Here is a 27,697-nt window from a genome sequence, read left to right as displayed (position 1 = left end):
GAAGTCTGAAACTTTATTATGGATTTCAGTTTTGAGACTGTACAGACAATTCAGAATATTCATGAACTGGGTCAAGGTGATAAACGTGGGCTGAAAGAAATCATAGGATTCAGAATAACTAAACCGTGCATTTTGCTGGCATTTGAGCCACACTATGAAAAGCAAATGTTTTGTGAATCTCGTAGCTCTTTTACTGTCGGGGAGGGGGAGCAAACTGCTGATGCAACCTGGCCGAGGCTTCTTCGCTAAGGGCTCCTTTCTTTTCTGCCCCTGCCTTCTTGGGTTCTTGTTTGCCTGTATCCTCAGCCAGGGCAGCCTGGACTGCACCTTCAGTCCACAGGGAACAGTGCAGCCACAGCAGGAAAGCAGAGTTCCTTGGCTACGTCCATGTATTTGATGGTTAAGGCTTCCTCTACCGTTTTCCCTTTTACCTACTGGGTGGCTAACCAGCTGGAGGCAACTGCAGAACTACAGCCAAATCTTAAACCTGGCGTTCATGATCTTCCCCTTTTCATCCACTTGAATCTGTAATTTTATTACATCACCACAGGCTACAGCCCTCAGCAATACAGTTCCAACATTTTTAGATGTCAGGGGACCTGTTTCTAGAATTTTCATGTGATCAACAAGCACGTGACATAGGGAACTGACAGCTCCCTCGCAGGCAGATGGAGGCTGCAGAGCTGAGGGCCCGTGTCCACCTGAAGTGCAGCTCCAGCCACGGTGGGCTTGTGCCTGCCTGAAAGGTCTTAAGGAGGCAATAAAACAAACAAGAAACCAGGAGCAGGGCTTTACAGTTTCTCTATTCCATCCTTGTCCTTGCTTCTCTTTATCAATTGCTTTTATCCTTAAAATCTAACTACAGGCCTGGTGGAAGACTGCCAGGCACATTTTTAACAAGCTTGGAGAAACTGTTTAAGGCAGAATGTGAAGCAGCAGCAGGGGGCAGTGGAGGAGGCCGGAAGGGAAGGGAGTTCAGCACCAGGTGATCACATGAGTGCAAATTATGAGGCTCAAAAAAGTGGCAAAACAAAACCAAAACCCTCATCCAACTACCCCCAAATTCTGCAAACAAACCAACCAGACAATCATACAATTAATCATTAAATTTTATCCCCTTTATAAATTACAAAATGTAGACATTAGGGGGCAACCTCCTGTGTCCATGGATGCTAATGCATGACCCGTCTTTAGGCTTGAAATCCATCTGGCTCCTCAACTGGAGGGATCACCTGCTCAGGGAAGATGGAGATGCTCATCAGGGCCCCAGGGCCATTCAGTCAAGACCCGCCTGGTGCCTATTGCTCACTCTCTGCTCAAAGGCCTACAGTCAGCATCCCTTGGGTTCCTTACAGACAGTAATTCTGCTCTCTTGGCAGCTCACAAGGAGGCATGGATGCCTGCAGGCCTTGCCCTACATCACATCCTTCTCCTTTCCAAAGAGATGCCAGGCTTGAGCCATTCTGCGAAGTTTAGCAAGATTGGGTTTAGTCTGTGGGCAGAAAGAGAATAACTCCAATTACCAGTATGAAAAGCCAAGGAGCTTACAAGTATTTCCTAATTACGGCTATTCACATTAGTTTGGATTTCTAGTTTCTAGATTCAGAAAAAATTTTAGATTTCCTTAGGATAAGTGGGACTGAAAACTAAGTCTAGAGGCACATCTCTTCAGGAATGGGGACAAAACTTCTTTCATTTTTCCACTGTCATATGAAACAAAAAGTTCTCAATGGAGTAAAATGGACTAGATGAGTCAGAAAGCATTAGTACCTGAAAACTCCATGCAAGAAAAGACTTTACAGCCCTCAGCAGGAAAGGTAAGCAAAATAAAAGATTTTGGAAAGCGGACATTCCTATTATGCTCTCGTGTTCTGTTTCATTTAAGATTATAAGGATAGAAATGTTCTTTAATTTAAACCACTTGCCACTTTTATTGAATTATCCACATCATTGTTCCTGGACTGCTGAGTAATCAGGGCCAAAGCATAATGTGAAAATCTCCTAAGCTTGGTTCCTTGCCTGATCCTCAGATCATTACTCTAGAGATCCCTGGAGATGGCTACCATTTCCAACAAGTATTGGATTGGTCAAAAAGTTCATTTGGGGTTTTCTGTACGATGTTATGGAAAAACCCAAACGAACTTTTTGGCCAACCCGATACTATTAAGCAACTGGCTCTTCAGGCTACATTTGCCAGCAATGAATTTGCTGTGTTTTGGCCAACCTTCTGTGGTCCCAGAGAGAACTTCTCTATCTCAGAAAACCTAGAGCTGGTAGGCAACGGATGCTTCGGTCTGTACGTGTGTTAAGCTTAAAAAATGCGAAGGCATCATATGTATAATCAGATAGTTCTGCCTAAACTCCGTTTTGAATTTGAGCTAGAAGATGAAATGGTGAGATTTCCAAAAAAACTTCCAGTATTTTTCAAAACTCTTGTATCGGGGAAAGGATTAAGACAGATTACATTTGGATCACAGGAGCTAGTCTCCTGTTAAGTCATTTCTGTACCTGTTTTTCCTGCTCCAAGTGGTCGATGTTAGCTAATGGCAGCATGGAGGGCCTGCCATGAGCACACTGGAACGGCAGCTGGCACCAGGACAGCGCTTCAATAAGGCGGCAGCTCTCCTCGAGGCTTAGGCCATCGTTAAACTTAATGGCCCCTAAACAAAAGAGACACACAGTATGGTGTGTACTGTGGGAAACCCATGCTGGCCCTGGGTTAGAGCTAAATATCTGGGGAGAGACACATGGTTCCTAGGCTTCTTTCATGTGACTTTAATACTGCTTCAAATTGGCCTTTATGTCCATGGATGAAACTAAGGCTTCAGGACTGACTTGTCTCTCAGCTTTCCTAATGGAGTCAATTGTCTTTCTAATCCCTGCAACAGGCATTCCTTAACTTGTTAGGACTTTGCCTTCAGAGTTTTCTCAGAGAGGCAAGAGCAGTACTTTTGCCTACTTCTTAAGTTTGTGAAATCAAGGTCATCTTCCATCCAAAGCCAGTCTATCACCAAGATATGTTTCCCTATAATGTTCACTTTATTTGCTGATTTTTTGTTTCTGTCATAATCTTCTTACTCTAAACTCTCATACTGTCAGAAACTGCCTTTACGCCTACAGTAATTTACTCAGTCAACAAATATTAAGTATCTACTCTGTGCTGGAGCTATGCCAGGCAGTGAATGAGATGGATGATCACCACCCCCACGAAGCTTACTCTCTAACAGGTGAGACAAACATTAAACAAACAGTTAAACAATAATTAAAATTATTAAGTACTATAAAATATAGAAAATCAAAGAATATATAACAGGAAGACCAAACCCGGTTTAGGAAGGCCAGGGAAGGATTTTGTGGCAAAATGATATTTAATCTGAGACCTTGGGTTAAGAAAAACACGGCTAATTGAAGAATGAGCAGAAGGGCATTTCAGACAGAGGAAAAAGGCCAGTGCAGAATTTAGCACACAAGACCAAGACAAAGAAGCCAGCTGCAATGTGAAGGGCAAGGTGGAGAGTAACGTGAGAAGCAGCTGAAGACCCCAGCAGGCCACAGTAGAGAGGAAGACGGTCATCGTCAGAGCAATGGGAGCCACTGTCCTGTCTTTGCTCGGAGTTATGTTTCAAGAAGACTCCTCTGGGTGTTGTGGGAAGAAGAATGGCTTGAAGGGAAACCAGGATAGATATGGGAAGACTAAGTCAGAGGACTCAACAGGGGAAGAATCGTTGAGTCCTGGGAGGGGAGGCGGCAGTGGAAACAGATCGCATTAGACACGCTGAAGATACACTTTGCAGGTAGAGATGATCAAATTGGGGATGGAGTAGATACGAGGAGTAAAGATAGGATAAAGCCGGGAGGGGATCTATGGTGTTTGCAGGAGACAAACTAATGGGGGACTGAGGTTGTAAGGCCAGAAAAGACAGGAAGTGAAGAGACGGGAAGGTTGATGGGGTACCAGGGGGAGATCAAATGGAGGGAGACAGTGTCTGGAGTGGAGACCCCTGAGGTCAAATGAGAGTTGCAGGGGATTCATGTCCCTAAAGTAAGTTCCTCCAACACCGTTTTCTCTATTTTATCATATTACCCTACTCAAGAACCCTCAGTGATTCTTGCCTTCTGTATAAGGTCTAAAGGTTTTGTTGTGACCTTCTAGGATTCTATGCTTCCTCACTAGCCTAACTTCCTGGTATTCTTTGCTGCTCCTCATATAACCGATTTGTTTCTGCCTTTGGATCTCTGCACAGGCTGTTTCCTCCTCTGTACTAAACCTTCCCTTCCTCTGAATCCATGTCCTTTATCTCACTCAAAACTTGACTCAAAGTGCATCTCCTCTAGGAGTTACTCCTCTACTCACAATAAGTCAGTCTGCATTATGGCCCACTATATATGTTGGTATTTTGCTTTGTGGGCTTCCCTGGTGGCTCAGTAGTAAAGAATCTACCTGTCAATGCAGGAGACATGGGTTTAACCCCTCAGTCAGGAAGATCCCCTAGAGAAGGAAATGGAAACCCACTCTGGTATTCTTGCCTGGGAAATCCCATGGACAGAGGAGCCTGGCAGGCTATAATCCACAGGGTCACAAAGAGTTGGACATGATTTAGTGACTAATCAACAACAACAACAAATTTTGCTTTGTAAAAATAATTTTCTAGGGTTCATTTTTAATGTATTGTTTCTTGATCTAAGCTGTATCTTTCAAGAGGCAGATGATAATCATGCCTTCTACTTTCATAACTGTTGAACCCTGCCAGGGCTTAGCATGCAAAGGCACTCAATAGCTGGTGTGTTGAGAGTCTTACCATGGCAGGCTTGGGATGCCAACACCTTCTGGACAGTCAGTGGCAAAGTCCCTTGGATGCCTCCTGTGGTCTGGAGTAGCTAATGCATAAACACATCTATTAATGGAAAAGCCAGTGGAACAATGGAGCCTTCTGTGTGCGGTGCCTCTGTGTGGAACCCCAAAATAAGAGTAAAGCTTACCTCCACTTGTTCTCGAATAAACTCCTACAAAGAGAAAAGGACAACAGACATGAATCTGTTGCTATGTTATAACTGCCCTTTGATAATTTACAAAATATCCCAATTTCCTTCTTTAAAAATATGCCTCTTAAAGAAAAAAGCTCCAGCAATATAGCACTTAGATACAAATAATGTATCTGTGGTAAGGCACTTTGAATATGAAATACCAAGACAACTGAAAGAACTCTTACTGAGTAGAAAATATTTAGCTACTGAAGCTTTCTCCAGAGATAGCTCATAAACTCATGAAGTTATGTAACTGGCAGCCTAATGACTTGACTAGATATCAGGGAGGTTTCTCGCTGCGAGCTTGTCTGTTTGTATTTATTATCTTGGCTAGAACACGTTTAACATGGCATATAAACAGAATACACAACAGCCATCAACACACCTGTGCACTCAGTATAACACTTGCTTTGATATCAGAAACATAAGTAGTTAGTTCCCACAGGCATTTTTTTGTGTGCAATAAGTCCCTACAGGTCAAAAAGCTTACTCTTTGAGGCATTTTGCTGGGAAATTTCTTCTCCTTTGCATATCTCTGTCCCTAGGGTAGCCTTTGCAGTAAGAATATCCCTGCAGATGTTAATATTTATGAAAGGACTAAAGAAATTTAAAGCAGACACTATTTCATGTTACTAATTTGTTTAACCTCTGGAGGTTAAAAACTGTTTTGTGATATGGCACATTTAATAATTTCTTTATAAGAAAACACAGGATTTCTTTACTCCTAGAAATGTATAAATTAGCTTCCTGGGAATCCCCTGGTGGTCCAGTGGTTAGGATTCAGTGCTTTCACTCCTGGGGCTTGGGTTCAATCCCTGGTTGGGGAACTAGGACCCCACAAGCCAAGTGGTACAGCAAAAAAAAAAAAAAAAAATTAGCTTCCCAAGATTATAACATGATAGATTCTTTTTAAATCAGACTCAGAAAATTCTCTTGCCTCTCTCATTTAGACACTAGGACACCATACTTATAAATGAGCTGCTGCTGCTGCTGCTGCGTCGCTTTAGTCATGTCCGACTCTGTGTGACCCCACAGACGGCAGCCCACCAGGCTGCCCGGTCCCTGGGATTCTCCAGGTAAGAACACTGGAGTGGGTTGCCATTTCCTCCTCCAATGCGTGAAAGTGAAAAGTGAAAGTGAAGTCACTCAGCCGTGTCCGACTCTAGCGACCCCATGGACTGCAGCCTACCAGGCTCCTGCAAAAGTACTGGAGTGGGGTGCCATTGCCTTCTCCATATAAATGAGCAGTTACCAAGAACTAGGAGGGTAGATATTATATATTTTTTAAAAGCCATGCATTTTCCCAAACAAACCTAAACAGATCTCATTATACCTGACCCACTAACAAAATTTAGTGTGGTTACAGATCAAATCCTAACTTTACTATTCTCTCTTTTGCTTATCTATCTGGGAGTTGTAAAACATTAGTAAGCCTGGGGAAGAGGAAATGGATCTTACCCTCTATTCATTTCATATTTCAGTAGTTCAATTAATGCTAGATAACTTGAATAATATTTAAAAGGCATATTCATTAAGCTGGAGGGTCGAACTTTATAGAAAGATGTCTTAGTTTGATCCTTCAACTGCTAGGATCCAAGTAACTACCTCTTTTTCAAGATGCCAGAACTTTTCCTGCTTCTTTCAGAATCGACAAAATCTCTCCTGATCAGCCTGACTTAACATAATCAAGATTTGCTGAAACCATAAGCCCTGTTTCAGTCTGAGGTAAACTTCTTACCAGTCGTCTTTGAAGTCACTTTAGGGAAAGTTTTTATTATAATTTTCTCGTTAAATACTTAAGGATTGAATTACAATAAAAGATTTGAGCAGATCCTATCTGTTGGATTTAAGACAGTTTGGAAGAGAAGCCTTGGCGAAAATAAGCTGTGGAGGGAGAAAGGGGCCCCTGCTGAAAGCCGGGCAGAGGTGGTCTGATCAAAGGGCGATTCTGGGAAGGCTCAAGTCAAGGTGATCCCACAGCTGGCCCGTCAGCTGCCTCTTCCTCTCAAATGTCTTCTCACGCTTAGCCGACACACCTGCTCAAGTCTCTCCTGTCCGACAAGAAACAAAAATCTTTCCTCCACGGGTGTCCTGCCCCATACTTCCTGACACCCCACCCCTTTTGCTGTTGCCCCATCTCTTCTGTACATTGCCAGAGTCCTTGGGAGAGCGGCCTCCATAGCTCCCCCTTCCCCTCACTCCTGCCCACCCTTAAGAATGGGTTCCTCAAGGCAGGCAGTGTCCCCCGAAGCCAAGTCCAACTTCTCAGGCTTTACTCTCTGGCCACCGTTGACCATTCCCTTCTTGCTGAAAACTTCCCTTGGTGGTGGCAGTATTACTTTCCCCTGGTTTTCCTCCTCCTCTCACCAAGTATTTTCAGCCATCCTTTACGGTCTCTTCTTTTTAGCGCTAGCGTTCCGGACTGTTGCCAAAACATATACACCCTGAATGCTGGTGTTCCACAGGCCCTGCACTTTGCTCTCTTTTTCTTCTTCATATTCTCCTGGAACAATCTCACGTCCTTTAGATGCTTTTCCAGCTTCTGATATTATCAAAATATAAACAGTTGACCATCACAGGAGTTGAACAATGCAGGAGTTAGGAGCACCAGCTCTCTTCATGGGAGAAAATCCTTGTATAACTTTACAGTCAGCCCTCCATAGACGCACCTCCACATCTGGGAACTCAACCAACCAACCGCAGATCCTGCAGTAGGGTAGGGTGTATTTTTCTAAAAGAATCTGTGTATCTGTGGACCTGCACAGTTCAAACCCATGCTGTTCAAGGGCCATATAACTCTACAGTGTTAACTCCCAAACAGATACTACAGCCCGAATTCTTTCCCAAGTGCTGGATCTGGCCTGTCTATCCACGGCGCACCTTCATCTGAAGGCTCGTGGTCTAACTCCTCAGCCAAGGGTACTCTTCTCCTCCATTCCCTTTTTTTGTCAAAAGCACCATCCCTCCAGTCGACCAAGCGAGAACCCTCAGAATCATGACTTATCTTTTCTCCTCTTTCTCTTTTGCATTCTCTGGATTACCAGGTCCTCTCGATGCTGCCTTCCAGATTACGTTTCATATACGTCTCTCTTCTCCGCTCCCATCGCTACTGGCTTAAGTCAAAGCTTCATCCTGTCCTACTGGCACTAGCCCCTCGGGTGCTCTCCATCTCAAATCTTTCCTATATCCATCTATCCCACAGTTTACCCACTAAATCTGTCTTCTACCTTTTGTTTTCAGATGTTCTTACTACAGTAATTCAGGTGTCTGGAAAAAATGATAGACTTGAGTTGATATGGATTTGCCTGTGTTCCAAACTGAAAGAGCTAAAGAAGCAATTAAGAAATCACAATGAATTAAAAAAAAAGGACACCATGAAAAAAGGACAGGTGGGAGAAGAGGGCTGGAAGATAAAAGGTGGTGATTTTATGTACAGTTTACGAAGAGAACAGAAGAACAAATTACTGTTAGTTACGTATGCAAGTTAAAATTCCCCTTCTAAACCAGGAGAGGGGAAAACAAGAGAAATAAAGGAAACTTTAATAGAAAACAGGAAAGAAAAGACAACAAATACAAAATAAATCATGTTTGTTTTAAAAAAAACACGTATTTAAAGTGCAATGCTAAAGTATACTTTACTCTTCTTCACTGGCTGCCTACAGGATACAATGCAAACTATTTAGCTGAATATGCTGAATCCCTTGATGAGTTGGCCTTGACCACCTATCTAGGCTCATCTAGGCCCACCACTATCCTGTGTATATCTTAATACAAGCCATGTGTATTGGTAGCTCCCTAAGCACAGGATCTGCTTCAAGTCTCTGATATCTGTCTAGAATGACCTCCACTCTTCTATACTTGGCAGGCTCCCACTGTTCTACAAGACTTTTCCTAAAACAAATAAAAAAAGGCTTTTCTTTTGATAGTTTCCTTGACCTCCACTCTCCTGGGCACAGTAAATATTCTGTATTGCCATAACACTTTTGAACATACCTCTGCTGGCCAAATTTCACTGCAGTATAATTTAAATATCCTTCCTCACCTTGAGCTAATTCATCTTTGAATCTCTGGAACCTGGCAGACAGCAGGTATTTCATAAATGCTTGTTGAATAAAAGATGAATATAGAGAATTTCTAAACAAAGGAGGAGGTTATTAGCAAGCATCCGTTTTCTCAGCATCTGCAGCTGTGTCTCACCTCCACAATGCCCTTGGTCACAGTAGATCTTCCTCTTCGAAGTTCACTTGCTTCTCTTTCTACAAAACAGAGTGGTACTTTTCCTATGAGGACCAGTGAATCACTGGTGTCTGGAAATACAATTTCAAGGCCCAGATCTTCCAGATTTTTGTGGTAACACCTAAAGAGAACCTCAAATGTAAAACAGCTACTTCATTCACATTTCAGCATTGGTTCCAAATACTTGATAGTTTCTCAAAAGCTGCCATGAGCTTTAAAACTTGCACTGTTTTCCTCACACTTGTGTTTGTTTAGGATTTTATTATCAAATTTCCTTTTTGAATTATAGTAACCTTTATTTTTTCCCCTCTCTTCCACTGAATCAATTTGCTTCTGTGTCTTATTCCTGAATTTTTATTCTCCGCTGAGGGATTGCTAACTACTCCTTGCTGGCACTTAAAGAAGTCTGGCACAAATAAAAGGGCTGAGAATGTTTTGAATCAGCACTAAAGCAGGGAGGTAATTAACAGCCCCAGGAACTGAGAAGTTCTGATTAACGGGATGTAAATAAATGGATCTGCCTCTAATATAAATTATGCCCCAGAGAAAAAGCTTTATTGGCAGTCTCATATTCCCCATATTAAATAAATTTAGAGACAATTCTCTCTTTTTCATTTCCAATAATCTATGCCGCCCCAAAGTAGGAAAATGCCCTACCTTATGACTCATTATATGATTTGCCCCTTCCTTGGGGCCTGGGGTTTTACTTTCTTCCCAGTATGATTATGGTGATGAAAACTAAGAATCTAGAATGCACCAAGGCAAAGCAGAATGGAAGCAATTATTGCAGTAACTTTGCTTTCAGAAACAGCACAACATAAATACTGACTGTTCCAAGGAATGGTAAGAGTACTCTAAGCCAACTTCTGGAAAGAATTACCAGGGAAACTATATCCTTTACTCAACAGCTGTGATATAGCAGAAAGAATAGCATTTGGAGTCAGACAACCTGCCTGTGAGTGCCTGCTCCATCACTTAATATTTGCTATGACCAACCTCATCTGAGAAAAGAACGATAGTTATGTTTATACCTCACAGAATTAGTGTGAGGATGCACCTTAGCTACACCACATCCTCATGATGGTACTAACCGTAAGAGTCTCCTTTGTTCTTCTGTCACTGTTATCTCTAGTGGAGGACTTACAATGGAAGACAGTAATTTTTTTCGACCAAAGCCTTGTGGCTGTTGCTTCTCATAGGAATCTATTGGGAGAAAGATGAACAGGTTAAGAGCAAGAAGTTGAAGTCTTCCAGATTCAGATAAAAATGAAGATTCAGTCATGGGGTTATTATAGTACTTAGCAGCATGTTCAATGTTCAGTTTTACGCTCTGAATTTCCATTATTAAAGTCAAACTAGTAAATATCTAGTTTGTCTACTCATTTTAGCAGTATTTTCTTAAATAAAAAATATAAGACTTAAATCTTACATTCAAATGAACAATGCAGTGATTCGGTAGGCAGTCAACAAATGTGGTTTCAATAACAGAGGTTGACTAATATTGGGGAAGATCCCCTGGAGGAGGGCATGGCAACCCACTCTAGTATTCTTGCCTGGAGAATCTCATGGTTAAAGGAGCCTGGCAAGCTACAGTACATAGGGTTGAAAAGAGTTGGACACGACTGAGCGACTAAGCACAGCGCAGCACGCACAACCCAAGGCTCAAGAAGGCACCTCCTTTCCTTCAGAAGGATCGCCCAGTCTCTGATGAGAATTACTACTATTCTCAAATGGTCCAGGGCCTACAGCAAGTGAGTTTTTCTAACACTGCTTTTACTCTATCTTTCCCAACTCTTAGGTCTTCATTTTCTAAGGAAAAGTGAAAAGCGACATCATTGCCATTCCAGTCCATGAAATACCTCCCAAGTCTTCACCCATTTGGTTATTACTTGACCACAGGAGTAACGATTTCCTGGGTATTTTACATCATCTTGGGGACACACAGCCGCATGATGAAAATGGGTAGCAAAAATTAAAAAGCACATATTGACTTTGGAAGAATACGTAGCAAATTAGTGATGCAGGTTGCCTTTGGGGAGAGAAACTAGGTGCGATGAAGGACAAGGGTAGAAAAGAAACCTTATTTTATTCCCTTTTTGTACCTTTCAGACTGGAACCTGTTCAATTATACTACCTATTCAAAAACAAATTAAATTTTAAAATAGAAACAAAATATATTGGGCCTTCTGAGCTGCTGGTGGTCTCTGCCTAATGAACTGTGAAGATAAACCACAATCACATGGGCATGTGGAGGGGCATATCTTTGTACTGAATGTTGTAATAAAGTAGCCTAATCTTTAGGGCTGATGGTAAGTATATGGCAAATATGCCTTTGACCATGTAAGTAAGATCCACAGGTTTCAATTAGTAAAGTGAACTACTACATTCTCTTAATTGTAAAAGTCACTCCAATAGGCTTCAGCTTCATTTTTTTAGGGTTTGTTTGTTTTTTTTTTAAACGTACAATTCATCTTTTTCACCACAGTCACCATTAGGCAAACCCTTTCAGGTACATTAATTCTGCTGGGGAGTCTTGAATCTTTCCTAGGCCTCAGCAGATCCTTACCAATGATCAGCTGCTCCAGTCGGATGCGCTCGTGGGCAGCGTGCTGGTCCACCAAGACTAGCAGGTTTCCACCTAGAAGACCAGCAAGCACCACTGGGTTTCAAATTCTCAGGTCAAGATTAAGATAATCATGTTGTGTCGAGGGAGGAAAGGTTAATCCAAACTATTTAACAACATGAGCATAAGAGAAGCATACAAACTATGTAGCAACAACTGCTGCTTTTCTTTCCCAAAAAGTATTATGGGAAAAACTAAAATGTATCTCTGATGAGAAACTCTTTGGTTCATTAGTATTTCATTTCTAAAATATGTGTGAATTTAATGTTTAAATACTGACTTTGCTTTTTTAATTCAAATTTGATACAGTGAAGGATCATTAAACTACATATTTTTTAATCAGCTGACCTTGATTTGCAAGCTACTCCAGAACCCATGAAGAGTGTAATTCTACTATACTTTAGATCAGAGGTCAGCGATTTCTTTTCTGTGAAAGGCTAGACAGTAAATATTTTAGGCTTTTGGGACATGTGGTTTCTGACACAACTATTCAAATATTCATTCTGAACCAAAGTGGCCATAGACGATCTGTGAATGTTGTAGCTGTGATGCAATAAATGTTATAGACACTGAAATATTACCTCAGATAATTTTTTAAAATTTATTTATTTTAATTGGAGGATAATTACTTTACAATACTGTGATGGCCTCTGCCATACATCAACATGAATTGGCCATAGAATTTCATATAATTTTAATGTGTTAAAAAACATAACTCTTCCTTTGCTTTTTTTCAACTAGTTAAAAATGTAGTACACCTGAAACTAATGTAACACCGTAAATTAACTACATGTCAATTAAAAAAAAACAAACAACATTCTTATCGCTCTGGATGTTACAGAAATAACTGTCTGGATCTGGCCCCAGGCCACAGTGTGCCTTGCTTTAGACTCAGGCTTCACAAACTTTGAAGAGTAGACAAATCACCTGGGGATCTTACTAAGAGGCAGATTCTGATTCAGTAGGTTAGGAATGGGACACGAGATTGTGCAAGTCTAACAAACTCCCATGTGATGTCATTTACTGACCTTGATTTTGAGTAGCTAGGCTTTAAACTCTCAAGTACATCAGAGGAAACAGATTGTCCTGACCCCAAAGCCAAACCTACAGGGAAATCCTTTTCTCGCTGACAGGAGGACTGATCTCGATGAGATTAGTACATCATTTTACCTTGTAATTTTATTACTTTTGGCCAAAGGGCTGACATTTATTGTTACTGATTATACTGAAATAAGAGTTCTCCTCTTGAATTTGATCAAACGAGATAATGTCTGTTTTTCCTGTTTCTACTAAGATAAAAAAACTGTTTCTATGACACCATCAAATTCATGGCATAAGAGCTTCAGACTTAAAAAAAAAGATTATGTAATTTTTCTGACAGCATTTTCCACCACATAACAGGCCCCCAAATGCTGAATTTTAAGCTCCTTTGAGGATAGGAGGAGTTGCAGCTGGTTGTGATGAATACTGAACATGCTATGCTGTATTGGGCAAAACAATGGAATAAATAATAAATTATGAGGGAGTAACCTCAAACTCAAAACTACAACCAGTGTAAATTACCAAAAGTCAAGAACTCTAAGAAATCAATCCTGCACCTCACTCTGGAGGGAAGACTTATAGTCTACAAAATGTTCATGACATTTTCCATTCCTTGAATGAAGCAGAATATATGAAAAGTAATTTACTTGTGTCAGAGCTATATTTTTGATATTTCAAAATAACAGAATAGAAGCTTCATAAGGACAAGGATTTTTGTCTGTTATATTCCCAGCATGTACAACAGCACCAAGCACATCATAGGCACTCAGTAAATATTTACAGAATAAATAAATGAACCCTTATTCTTTAGAGTATCATAATTATAGGTGAAAACATGCAATAAAGATGCCATTATATGGCATTAATTTCACTATAATTTAAAACAATTCTATGTCCATTACAAAAATTAGTGCAAATATTAAAATAAAATTAAGACAATTATAGGAATACATTGCTTTTGGTATTGATGAGCAATAAAAACTCATTTTGATTAAAAAAAATTTTTTTAATCTAATACATACTCCTTGGTGGTAGCCAATCAACATAGTAATCAATTCTCTTGGAACTGCAAGAGACATTTAAATATCTGGAGATTTGGTGGCTATACCCATTTCAGGTGCCACGGTAGAGATTTTGGTATTAAACAACAAAGAATTTCAGGTAATCAAATATTTAGAAACAGTAAGACTACTAGATTTTGACATTTACTAATGCTACATTTATGACAATAATGATAATTTTTGGTTACTTTACCTCTGGTCTATGATGATATTTATCAAATAAATTTATACTGTAACAAGATAAAAGAGAACATTTTGAAAAGCAAAGAGAATGAACCACTTTCAAACTTTAGAAGCTCTCTCCTGCAGGCCTACCTATCAGATGCCGACTCCTGCAGGGGTGCTCAGGACTCTCAGGCACTCAGGCCTTTTCCAGAACCTGACAGGATCTAGCATTCCTTGTAAATAGCTCAAAGCTCTCCCAGTTTAAAAAAAAAAAAAAAAGCTTTCACCCTCCCTAGTCTCTCTTCCATGTCACAGATTTCAGAGTCTCTGCTAGAGGTGTAATATCCAACCACATTCCTGATACATTCTTGAACATTTCAAAGGTATTTCAGACCAAACTCATGATTTTCACCCTCCTTGCCTGCTTCTTCTTCAACCTGGTCCTGTAGCATCATCCAGCTAGAGGTCAGAAAACCAGGAGTCTTCTTTGATATCCCTTCCCTATGTCCAACCCATCACTGAGTCCTACTGACTTATCTCCTAAATCTCTTTCTTTCCAGGCCACCTCCCCATCATTCCTTAGATACTGCAACATCCTCCTAACACTCTCTCTGCAGCTACTAGGTCTCCACCTCCACACCTGCTCCACGCTCCACACTATATAGCCAGAGCAGTATTTTCAAAATGCAAATGTGGGGTCTTCCCTGGTGGCCCAGAGGTTAAGAATCCACCTGCCAATGCAGGGGACAGGGATTCGATCCCTGGTCGGGGAATAAGATCCCACATGCCATGGGGCAACTAAGCCTGCAAGTCCCAACAAGAAAAGTCTGTTCATGGCAAGGAAAACCCAGCACAGCTGGGAAAAAAAAAAAAGCGAATGTGATGTGACACGTGCCACTGTGAAAACAAACAATAAAAAATAAAACAAAAAGCCTTCAATTGTTTCCTATTGGTACTGGGATGAAGACAATGCCTGTCAATGGTCTTTAAGATCTGGCTGTGACCTACATCTCTAGCCCATCTCCCTGCTCTCACACAAGGAAGGGCTTGCCCTGCTTCCTCTCACTGAAGGAGCAGGAAGCACGAATTGCATGTTATTCCCTCTGCCCAGAACACTTTTCCCTCCCTTCTTTACCTAGTTAACTTATACTTCAGATCTCTCTTTACCAACAGAACCCTCTCTGACCTCCTCACTAAATCAAATCTCCTAATACAGGTTCTCACAGCATCTTGTTTCTCTCCTCCATAACACTAGAGTTAAAACATTAATGTTTGTGTAACTTGCATGTATATTGTGTCCCACCATTGTGTCTCTAGCAGAGTCCCTCACATGCAGTAGGTACTCAATCAATATCTGTTGAATGAGTTAATGTTATTATTTACAAATTATTATTGTTTTATTAAAGCAGGTCACCAAGAGGTTATATGTTAACTCTTCATAAACCTAACAGAGTTCATCATATAAACTTTCTATTATTATAAAGCAATAGTATTAAAACATTATTAAAAATTTAGAGAATATAAAATATTTTAAAGAGTAAAAGATGAAATTTCCCCTTTGCCCATTTCTATTCTCACTCCCAAGGTAACCATTCTTAATAATTTAACATGTATCATACACACACACACACACACACACACACATGTCTATGTGTATGTACATAAAACTACATGTACTTAAAACTATTGTTTCATAATATATTTTCATAATTTAGATTGGTTTTCCCTAATCTGGCCAAATCATTGAAACTGTATCATGTATAAAAAATAACCTTAAAAGGAGACTGTCAGAAGACCAGCTGGTCACTAAGACTAAGCCCATTCTTACCTGCCTCACCATTCTCTTCAGTCTTAGTGCTCATTAAACAGGCAATAAACTTGTTATCCACTTGCTGGAGAACCTGCCATACATTCAAGTAAGTGGAACAATACTAATTATAAGTTAACAATGGCTTATCTGCATAGAGAGAGACAAAATCACACTTAATTTAAAGTTGTTTGCGTTATAACATTCATATGAAGACTGAGGAGAGGTGCGGATGAACCTGCAGGAGTTCGAGGTCATCATTAGGAAGGATAAAGAATAGACATGTAGAGCAACTAGAAGACAAAAGGAAAGACTACAAGGGAACAGACTGAAGCAACTCATACGGTTATGTTAATAAAACTTCAGAGTAGACTTGAAATGTTCCCAACAGAAGGACTCTTAATAACAGGTAATATGACCAGAGAATTATTAATATGACCAGAGACTGCCAACAAATAGGGCTGAAAAAAATTTGGAAAATGTATGCAAAAAAATGTATACAAAAAGTGGAAACCATTTTTGTAGGAGCTGGTACATTAAGGCAGTAAGTTAACAGCCACTGGTGGCTGGAGACCTTGGTGGCTGCCCTCTACCTAGATCAGTCTCAGCTTCTAATTTGTTTCCATACCGAAAATAAGAAGATGAGGACAGCCTGAGTGGTGTAGAGAGAGGGCAAACTAGAAAAAGGGTCCCTTGTGTTAACTTCTCAATCTGGGATCTCCTAAGCCATGTCATTTGTAGCCTCATACAATAGAGGGCCATTTAAAAACGGGCATCATTGCACATTTAAGGACAATGTCTCTACATTACTTAAGTAAGTAAGTGTTAGTTGCTCAGTTGTGTCCAACTCTGCAACCTATGGATTATAGCCCACCAGGCTCCTCTGTCCATGGAATTCTCCAGGCATGAATACTGGAGTGGGTTTCCATTCCCTTCTCCAGGGAATTCTCCAAACCCAGGGATGAAACCCAGGTCTCCTGCATTGCAGATTGTTTACCATCTGAGCCACCAGGAAAGCCCAAATTTATGTCAACTACATTACTTAGTTGACTTATAAATTGTCAGTATAGAAAGTCAATATATAATCCTTGAAACTGTGTGCCTGAATCCATAATTCATCACTCCAAACTTGCTCACCCCACTAAGGATGTTTTTTTTTTTTGGTAAGTGATGGCATCACCAACTCAAGGGACATGAGTCTGGGCAAACTCTATGACACAGTAAAGGACAGGGAAGCCTGGCGTGCTGTAGTCCATGGGGTTGCAAAGAGTTGAACATGACTTAGCAACTGAACAATAGCAATTATAATTAGTCCTCTGCTTTTTCTTCTGATGATAAAAGTTTTAGTAAAATTAAAAAGAACACATGTGTCTTGATCAGAGTGGTCTATATCATTAAGTAAATCCAATTTCACATGAGTTAGCCTAGCTTAGGCTATATATATAATATATATATATTAATGAGATTTCAAAGGCAACCTTTACCTGCATTGAGTGAATCATTTCTTTGGTGAAACGATAAGGATACAAGATGTTGTGAATTTTAACTGCTAGGCTCTCAGCTTGGCCGCTGCTTACGTCAACAGCAACCTAGAAAGACCCAGAACAAATGTCATTTACGTTGTAATCTTTTATGTCTGCAGAACTGTTTTACCAAAGATTTCAAAGTGCTTTAATAACATTCATTTTCACAGAACCTATTAGAGGTGGGTTGAATTCAGGGAACTTATAAAAATTCAAAGGGCTCTATGAATTTTTACTCTTGAATAATAATTTTTGTTTATACACAAAATTACTGACAAAAGCCCAATTCTTTCAGAATAACAATTTGCCTGTGCTTCATAAGCATGTCCTTAAAGACATCTTAACTGATCAATCAGTAACAAATGCTCATCCGCTCTGCATCCTCATTACAACACACAAAGCGCACTGTATGATCACCCACTGAGGAGAGGATGCATACTCAGGTCCAATGACGAAGATTCGGGTACAAAGCAGAAGACTCACCGCTTTATCTAATGATAACAGTTTTTATTACCATCACCCTAAGTACTTGGCCAAAGCTGCAAGTCAGGGTTTCTGAGAGTGGTAAACACATTCACTATTCACACACTGATGACACGGGTCTAAAGTATCATCCAAAGTGACCAAGCTTCCAAACTGCTACGAATTCTGATTCTTCCTCTCTATGTTAAATATTAATTTCCAAATACATTATTTGGAAACATGCTCACTTTCCCTTCATAATTACAAATCAATATAGTCATTCATGCCCACCCCCAATTTAAATGAAATTCAAATTTTAAAATAACATGCAAAGAATAAGTGCTGCAGACCTACCTCTGGATAACGGGCAAATACTGGATTGTCCCATTCTGAGAACAAAGATTGAAGTGATTCAGGACCAAAGGCATCGTCCCCAGTAGCTAGAGCAAAAGGGGACAAGGAAAGTTGGCATCAAGAGCCTCAGGGAAGAGGGCGCATGGTGTCTCACGCTTGGTGCAGTGCGGCCTCAAGACCAAAGATCAGACACCGTGTTCCCATATTCTGCACATGTGAAGTGATGGCTGTATCTCTAAATTGTTTTTATCTGTTATTTCTTAAACTAGGGTTGATGACTATTCTTCTGGCATTATAGCTTTTTCTATAAACTATTTTCAAGAGATATTTCAGAATATAAGTCCACAAGAAACTGGTTCAAATTAGTAGCCCCACTTTTTTAGGTAAAAATATACCTTATCTATTTTTAGAAACAATGAAAACAAAAATGATAAATGCAGTTTTTTTTTGAAGATAAGAATTTTGCTTATATAAAACTACTGCAATATGGAGTCAATGCCAATATTTAAAAATAAGAAACATTTTTCTCAATCACAAGACACCACAGACTGTGCCTAATCAACCAGCATTGACCTCGTCTGGAAAAGTAATTTCTGATCTAAATGCATGCACTGAATTAACTTAGTTCTGCTGTGAAACAGGACTACAGGGAGTTCCTGGTTCCAGGAAGGCACAGCTGGCACTGATCAAGCTCAGCAACACAGCCCTGCTTTGTTTTCTCTGAGCTGGTGGCACAGTATGTACTGGGTGTTCCGGCAATCTCTGTTAATGCCCCTACCTCTGTTATTCTGTCTCATCACAGTCCTCTCTTCCCGAGCTCTAGGAAGGAAAGGAAGAACAAGGTCGCTTCTAAAGGGATGACACCTGTACTGAGATCCTAAATATAAAAAAGAAAAAAACTAGACATTTGAACTCAAAATATACACTATTAAAATAATGGTTTCCTAAAATCTCTTTCTGTACCAACTGAATTAAGACATACGGCAGACTAGTAAACACTAGATTGAGTCAGAAGTTTTTTAAATGAAATTATTCTGCTAATTTAGTAATCTCCCCTAGCGCTTAGTCCTACTACCCATCTATACCAGACAGAATGAAGACCTAGAAAAGATCCCCCAATGGACACACTCTTTTTCGCAAGACGTATGTGTCTATCATAACATTTACCTCATCCTATTAGTACGTTTGGATGGTTGTCCTCCCTAATAGTCTGGACCACTGAAAGCAAAGCCAGTCAATATGCAATGCAGCAGCCCCAAGCATGGTGTGGATCACAAATGAGTGAATAAATAAAGAGATGAATGAATGAAAAATTTTCAGTTTAAATTCCAATGTCCAGTAAGATGTTGCCCAAATTCTGCCCTCCTCTCTGAGGATGATCAAATTTGAGTTTTAGAGACAATGTCGAATTTGACAGTTTCAAACAGGAGTAAAACATGATGAAACTATTATTTCAAAAAGATAAATCTGTTGGACAAAAAATGGAGAGAGATTAACTAAGAATAATAAAAGTGTGAGGTGAAATAAAGTTGTGTCCCTGTCAATAGAAAGGACAGAGTTGAAGACATTTTAAAGAAAAATAACTACCAGGGCTGGAGACTTGACAACCACTCCTTAAAATTACCTTTGTAGAGCCTTTCTTCTGTGCAGTTAAATCTACCTCTTAACAGTTCATCTCATGTAACCTTTTACATGAGGCTCAACCATGTCCTAAATGTTCTGCTACACACCAGCCATTTGCAGAATGGCAGCCAACCCTCACCCCACCTCTGAATGAAGGGTGCTTAGAAGCCATTTTTCTTGGAACTAGCTCCTAGATCCCAAATACTTAGTTTTTCATTATGAATCTCTGACTTAACATGACTCTCAAAGGTTCACTACAAGACATGCTAATCCAGAAATTAAGTAGGCTGAAGCATTTTAGACATGTAGATTTATTTAACAGGAACAGATGTTCATGTTCAGTATAGCCAGCCAAGATTTCCTCCTTTTGTTTTAGAAACAACCATCTCAGTTCAATAATATCCAGTTATTTTTTGTCACCATATCAGAAGCAATTGTATTTCAGAAAGATGACGTGCCAGTGCCTTAGATTTACCTTTGATTAGCATTCAGTATAAATCAGGACACAAAACTACATACGCTGAAAAACACGTGTCTTTAAGAGCCACGTGATAGTCTCAGGCGCAGTACTGAAGAAAAAGATTTTTTTCTATTTAATACTTTGAAAGTTACTACAATGATTACTTTTTTTCACAAGGGAAAAAAACTGGAAACCACTGAAAAATAAAAGTCTTATTTAACCTTAAATGAATCAGAGCCTCCTGCTAGAGATATTTATCCTAGGGAGAAATGATAAGTTAATTTGGAACTACCTTCATACAATTTACATTCTTTTGCAACATTCAAGGCTTAATACAGATGAACATTTAATGTTTATCCTTCTGATGCAAAACCAAGATTACTGCCAGATGGAAATCAGTTTTACCATCTCCCAACATCTGGCTCTCAACATGCTGCCAAAATAATGTCACTTTTAATGTTGACTGAGACCTGGGAACTCAGAGTCCTAGCCTAGGCTCTGATGTGGCCTTGTGGTCTGATCTAAAAGCCACATTATTGTTTTTCTGAATAACGACCGCTTATACAGACCAAGATTATTAGCATATACATTATAATAAAGTACATTTGAAAAGTATGATTATAAAAATACATACTTAACCTATATTCCAAAAAATTTATGGTCAAGTCCTTTTTTTTTTTAAGTTTATAAATATACTACTGAGCCATAGATTTTACTGGGAAATCTAGGATGACTACAAGAATCATTCTAGTTCTTTACCTGGGAGAGGTGCAGAGAACAACTTCCAGAAAAATGCCACACTGGCATTGCAGGTGCTTTTAAAGACAAATTCCTTAGAGTGGCATGTTTGGAAGAGAGGGAAAGTGGGAAGGGAAACACTGTGAAGTGAAAGTCACTCAGTCGTGTCTGACTCTTTGAGACCCCATGGATTGTCCATGGAATTCTCCGGCCAGAATACTGGAGTGGGTAACCTTTCCCTTCTCCAGGGGATCTTCCCAACCCAGGGATCAAACCCAGGTCTCCTGCATTGCGGGCAGATTCTTTACCAGCTGAGCCACAAGGGAAGCCCAGGAATACCGAGTGGATAGCCTATCCCTTCTCCAGCAGATCTTCCTGACCCAGGAATTGAACTGGGGTCTCCTGCATTGCAGGCAGATTCTTTACCAGCTGAGCTACCAGGGAAACACTGTAACTCTTCTCAACTATCAATAGCACCATTTTCATTAAACACTGTCTCATCCTCTTGTACACACATGCACCCATAGATAAATATACTTACAGTTCCATTCTATATCATTCTTTCATTGTAATTTTATGTTTAAATACTATTGGACCTAGAGAGTTTTCATATATAATAAAACACATTCTATAATTAAACTTCAAAATGTTCTATCTGCTGATACAATCTCTTTAAATAATAACTATCTTACTCCTCAGCCATTATTTCCACCTTCAAAAGCATTCATGCCAGTGAATGCCATATACTTACCATTCTCCAGTAGAACATCCACAGCCATAGTTGTCAGGTCTTTAGTACAAGCAGCCTGAACATCCTCAGTAGGAGCAGTGAATGTGCTAAGTCCTGTTAGTTTGTTGATGTAAACCATTCTTCCCAGAGTTACATCAAAATGCTGCTGCCAATCCAAAGAACATATGTTGGACTCTTCATTTTCAGAACAAGTTCTTGCTATGGATTCCTCACTCTGAAAACAAGTTCCATTTTGGTCAGCTGTGGAATCTTCCACGCGACTCATTAACATTCTACTCAGAGAGTCAGGACTTCCAATCTGTTGTTTTGAAGCTATAAGAATATCTGAATCCTTACTGATAACTGTAGCATGGTCATAGGGCAGTACCAAAGGATTTTCTGGTATCTTCTCAGTGGTATTGTTGTTAGAATATGTTTCACTGTCTTTACTGAAGAGATTACCTTGTGTGACAGAGTCTGACATTGGGATATTGTCACTTTCTGGGTTTTTATGCTCATTTTTAAATAACTTACAAGAATCTAGGGTTAACCCACTGGACAAGTCACCATCTTTCCTACTGGAATCTAATTGTAGCAATTCATTAAAATGATTCACATCCATCCTTTGAGTCTCTCTTTCGGAACCCTTCAATCTGGATAATTTAGAGGCTAGTGATTCAGGTGACTTCTCAACATCCAAAAATTTACTGTTAAAATGAGGTAACTCCTGTAGAGTTACAGCGCTTTCTGTTAAGCAAAGCATCTGTTGTTCCAAACAATCATCTTCCTTGGAGAATGGAAGCTTTTCTGAAGAAAACATGTGATTTACTGGTTGACAACTACTATAGGAATCATTATATTTCATAGTAGTGATTTCACAGATGTCAGAGTTGTCTAAGTGGTTTTTGTCTTTCCATGGAATGTCAGCTTCAACCTGAGGACTGAGATTGGTAGTGATTTCTAAAGTATTATTTTCCTCCACTTCAGTATTCAGAGGATTTTTAACCTTCCCATATTGCCTCTTAAACTTCTCTAAAGATCCTAGTTGTGAGCTTAAGCTTAGCTTCTTATGAGGTATGGGTTCGGCAGGACCAATCAACTTGTCTGTTTTCTTACTACCATCTGAAACATGTCCACCCCAAGAAAAAGAGGATGTGTTAGGTAATAAGCCACCTGTGTGTGATTTTTTACCACTTTCCTGAAAAATAGCAAAATTTTTACAGGCTGCTGTATGTTTGTTCTCTAGCTCATAACTTCGATTTGTGCTGTACAGACTTTTGTTGGGTAGTTCAGCAAATTCTTTACTTAAAGTGCTGGTTAAATCTTTGCTGTTGGGAGTCTCAACTGAATGGTGTGTTCTATTTCTAAATGTTTCTTTGGCACTCACAGGACCAGGTTGAGCATAACTTTTAAATAAATGTTCTGTTTCAGTTGATTTAGTTTGCTCATTCTGTACCACATGAGTTATGAAGCCAGTGGAACATAATTTAACTTGTCCATAACGAAAAACATTTATTCTTCCACAAGTACTAGGTTTTTTTCTTTTCTCTTCCTCTCTCTGAGCACTAGGTTCTCCTGATAATGCTGTCTCAAAAGACAGAGGTTGGCAGTCCATTTCAGTAGCATCTTTAAATCTCTCTGGTTGATTCTGAATTCTGTTATTTTCTAGGATGTTGGCAGCCATGCTATTAACAGTAGTACTTACTTTCTGTATTTCTAGATCTTCTCCACTCCCCTCAAAGTGATATAATGTCTGAAAAGGGCTTCCAAACATTTCTGAAGTGGTTCCACATGGATTTTCTGAAGAGTTATGTTCCAAGCAAGATTTTTTATGTTTCTTATTTTCTCCCAATTCTGATGCTCCAGCTGTCTCTTGTTCTAAGTTCCTTGACTGTGAGCAAGCACTGTCTTCATTTTGCAAAGATGACTCTGCCATTTTACAATGGGCTGGCCCATCGGATTTGTAAGTGTACAAAAATGAATCATTTGTCTTTTTTCTGATAGCTTCTGAATCCCTAGAATTTTGTGTGCTTACGTTTTCTACAGGAGCTTTTCTTTTCACAGCTTTTGACTGCAAATTGAACATCTCGTAGGAATCCAAAATATTATTACATGCTTCTTGGAAACTGACCTGGCCACACTTCTCATCAGAGGACACTTGCTTCTGAAGACTGGCACTAAACAAGCTAAAATCATTATCTTCACTAAATTCCTTAATGTCTTCACTTGATAATTCCACAAATAATTTTTCTTTCTTTAAAAACGTTTTTACTCCTTCCTGAATGCAAATCAAAAGAGTATCCCAGTTCTGAAACTCGATCAGGGTTTTTGCTGGCTCCAGGCATACGTCATACTCACAGAACTGGCACTGCACATTGATTACATAGATACCATGGAGTTCCGGATTAGACCGAGGCCGAGGATTTGAATTCACTTGCCTACTGGCAGAACCACTCTTTGGTTTGCATATAATACTTTCTTTCCTTAATAAAAAGTCAATGAGTTTATGCAACTTTGTCCTTAAAACTAACCTCTTGTTCACAAACAAAAACTGCATATTCTTATTATAATGTGCTTCGGAGCTGATAAAGCCAGTAAGCTCAAACTCCTTATATTTAAAATTTATTTCTCTTAACTTTTGGGACTTACCCAGTCCATAAATTTGACAAAATCGGGAACATATGTCTTTGGTTTTAGGGAGTTGAAGAACCATGGAACCAGAAATATCATTTCTCAAAGAGAAAGAAATGGAAGGGTGCATGAGTGACAGAGCTTCTATCCTCTGCCTAACCTTCTCAAACTCCAGTCTAGGATCCATGCATTTCCTCCTAACAGGTAACTGATAAAACAGATTATATACAGTGACTGTCGTCCCGGCACTTGGTCGAGTTAAGTCAGCTTCACAAGCTTTCAGGGCTTTCCCATTCTGAAACAGTTTCACAAATGTTTTCATCGACTTGTTTTTCTTGGATGAAATTTCCACAGCACTGGCCATATCAGCTATACTGGCCAACGCCTCCCCCCGGAAACCATAAAACCTTGGGTTCTCCAAGTCCTGTATGGAGTTGCATTTACTGGTGAAATAACGATTTCCCACCTTGTCTACATCATCACTCCCCATCCCAAATCCATTGTCTATCACTTGAACTTGAAAGGTTTCCATGTTCACCCTGACAGCCACACATTTTGCTTCAGCATCAATACTGTTCAGGGCAAGCTCCTCAACACATTGGCCTAAGGAGCATACAGCCAAACCAGAACGCAATCTAGCTTGTACTTCAGCTGACAAGCATTTGATCATGGCAGGTAGAAAGCTGGTAAGAATGCCAGGCAGTGGTTCCCTTTTCTGACTGGAAATAATTGCCTAGGGGAGGAAAACAAAACACACACACACACAATTAAAGCTTCAGAGTTACATGGCATCAACCATTTCTCTCAGGCATTATAAAGAAATATTTGAGGTAAGTGAAATCTCTTATTAACAAAACAAAAATTATACTTCTGATCTCTAGGCAGATCAAACAGCTCAGATTTGGCACAGCAGATTTAACATCCAAAACAGTATTCATAATTTCATAATTTTTACTGCTCCTAAATCCCAAATGCCCTAAGTGAAATCATAATCACACTTGAAGTTGACCCCTAATGTGTTCAAACTGCCAATCACTTCACCAAAAACAGATGCCTAATTTCCGGTAAGAAACATTAGCTAGAAATCATTCATGAAAAAAATGTCCAAGCTAGTTTCATAACATTTATCCATTACACAATAACCATGACTTTTAGAAAAACATTACAATGAAGTGTTAAGACATTGTACTAATTAGGGTGAAGGAAGAGGAGGAAATGAAATCAAATTATTATATCAAGGAGCGATAATTATTATAATAATTACTATTGGTTGAATGTAGTTATCTCAAGGGAAAGAGACTAAGAATGGGAACGGGTAGGGCAGGAAAATTCCTTTGCCTTTTAAGCCTTTATCATTCGATTTTTAAATATTGTACATGTATTACTAAGTTTTCAGAAGGCCCTTACCTATTACCACTTATGATTTATTATTTTGTATTAATACTCTTTTGGACTTTACAGATGGCTCCAAACTACCTCAGCAATAATAATGATGGCAAGTGAAGTGAAGTTGCTCAGTCATACCTGACTCTGCGACCCCATGGACTGAGCCTACCAGGCTCCTCTGTCCATGGGATTTTCCAGGCAAGAGTACTGGAGTGGGGTGCTATTTCCTTCTCCAGGGGATCTTCCCGACCCAGGGATGGAACCCAGGTCTCCCACACTGTAGGCAGACGCTTCACCGTCTGAGCCACCAGGGAAGTTACAATGATGGCAAGGGGATCTTTAGACTTTTTCTTGCAACTAAAAATGACAATTCAATGAAAGATCCCCTCCCTTCATAGCCGAGAGCAGCATGGGCTGGACCGTCTCAAGAGTAGTCGGGCTTGTTGATCAAACTTGGGGAAAATCAGAGCTCCAATTGCAGATCTGATGGTTTCTAAGATAATGTACTTTGCAGCCGGCAAAAAACGAGAGGTCAAGATTTAGTACCTATTCCTACTGGTACCCAAAACTCAACGATTTCCGATTTCCTGATTACGGGGCTTTCGGGGTTCCTGTGACAAGTGGGACGATTTGATCCGGGTTCAGAGCTGAGAAAGCTTGCAGGAAGAGCAGGGCCGCGTCCGCACCCCACCCCACCCCACCCCACCCACCGCGGCCGGAAGGCTCAAGCTCCACCCCCGCGCCCTCCCGGCTGGCAACCGGAAACCCCGGCCTGGCCCGCCCAGGTTCGGGCGGCCGGCCGAAGGTAGGCCGGGAGACGTCCTAGGCCCCTCGCGCGGCGGTCCGTAAGGCTGGCCCGCAGCGGTCGCCAAGGCCCTTCGAGTGGTAGACGAGCTCCTAGAATCGTCCTCTGGTCGCGTGCTTAACCCCAAGTCACCTGGAATCGTACCTCCCCAACTCCCTGATACCAACCGCCTCGGACGCCGGGCGCGCGCTCGGTGGCTGGTGAAGCTCGTACACGTGAGGCTCGTGCACGCGCGAGCCCGCGAGCATGCGCTTCTGAGGGGCCGCGCGGAGGACGCCCTCCAGTCCGTGACACCTCGATGCGCATGCGCGCCAGTTGTCGTCGGCTTGGTAACGCGTGTTCCCAGGTCTCTTCTCTCTGGTACCCGAAAGTTTCCAGTCTTTACCCCGTTTTATCATGGTGTGAAAAGATGTTTCTAGCAATTTTTACTCGTTTTTCCCTTTTCCCCTTTCTCATTTCTGCTGTGTGCGTACTACCGTTTAATTCAACAGAGGCTTCCTAGGTGCTGCAGCAGTAAACAATTCGCTTGCCAATGCAGGAGGTGAAGGTTTGATCCCTGGGTAGTGAAGAGCCCCTGGAGGAGGGCATGGCAACCTACTCCAGTATCCTTGCCTAGAAAATCCCATAGACAGAGGAGCCTGAGGGGCTGCAGTCCATGGGGTTGCAAAGAGGCATTGCTTATCATCTGTCTACTCACTAGAATGTTGATATATATCTATTTTTATTTGCTGCTGTATCCCCATGGCAAGAACAGTGCCTGGCTTATGTTAGGCACTCAAATATTAATCAAGAGCTTTCTATCTTAAAGATCTATAGTTATTTCAGAGCTGGAAAAGATGAAGAATCTATATAGCTCTATTCTTAACTTACAGATGAGGACAACAAGACTCTTCACTGACTTTTTTTGGGGTATTTTTCTAATGAAATGAGAGTGGACCTCGACGGGCATTTTGAGATCAGTTCAGTCGTGTCCAACTCTTTGCGACCCCATGAACCACAGCATGCCAGGCCTCCCTGTCCATCACCA

At 40.4% G+C, this 27,697-nt stretch overlaps 1 protein-coding gene and 1 long non-coding RNA gene across 21 annotated transcripts; one reads left to right on the top strand and one right to left on the bottom strand.

The window, feature by feature from the left end:
- MLH3 (mutL homolog 3) lies at positions 1–27,112 on the bottom strand. Of its 20 annotated transcripts, none has more exons than XM_086319611.1 (13): positions 26,838–27,092; positions 21,870–25,212; positions 19,076–19,174; positions 18,298–18,383; positions 17,443–17,547; positions 15,980–16,052; positions 11,828–11,899; positions 10,353–10,464; positions 9,223–9,382; positions 4,981–5,004; positions 4,800–4,878; positions 2,509–2,660; positions 1–1,492 (listed from the first exon to the last, which is right to left on the bottom strand). In XM_086319611.1, the coding sequence occupies exons 1-13, from the start codon at positions 27,066–27,068 to the stop codon at positions 1,415–1,417; spliced, it is 4,614 nt and encodes a 1,537-aa protein (XP_086175737.1). In that variant the 5' UTR covers positions 27,069–27,092; the 3' UTR covers positions 1–1,414. The 20 variants fall into 20 exon arrangements, 8 of the variants coding, with proteins under 8 accessions (XP_086175737.1, XP_086175738.1, XP_086175743.1 ...); XM_086319612.1 differs by having other exon boundaries at positions 26,815–26,985; XM_086319617.1 differs by lacking the exon at positions 26,838–27,092 and adding an exon at positions 26,412–26,749.
- Positions 5,883–11,436, top strand: LOC147363999 (uncharacterized). The gene is made up of 2 exons (XR_015133995.1): positions 5,883–6,101; positions 11,060–11,436. It is a non-coding gene; the product is annotated as an uncharacterized LOC147363999 (long non-coding RNA).
- Positions 27,113–27,697: the final 585 nt, after the last annotated feature.

Source organism: Bos grunniens, chromosome 10 (assembly GCF_055505025.1).
Source record: "Bos grunniens cultivar Pamir isolate PY7600 chromosome 10, Bosgru_T2T1.0, whole genome shotgun sequence".
Lineage (NCBI taxonomy): Eukaryota > Metazoa > Chordata > Mammalia > Artiodactyla > Bovidae > Bos > Bos grunniens.
Note: the sequence above shows the minus strand (reverse complement) of the source record. Positions and strands in the feature narration are given on the sequence as shown.

What these genes read in the sequence shown, in the direction of transcription:
- MLH3 (XM_086319611.1), bottom strand. Translation starts at nt 27,068, where the DNA reads ATGATAAAACGGGGTAAAGACTGGAAACTTTCGGGTACCAGAGAGAAG. An exon ending in GGATGTTCTACTGGAGAATG is followed by an intron (nt 19,175 to 21,869) that starts GTAAGTATATGG and finishes TTTTATATTTAG; the next exon opens with GATCTCAGTACAGGTGTCAT. An exon ending in TGAAGAGAATGGTGAGGCAG is followed by an intron (nt 11,900 to 15,979) that starts GTAAGAATGGGC and finishes CTGGTCTTCTAG; the next exon opens with GTGGAAACCTGCTAGTCTTG.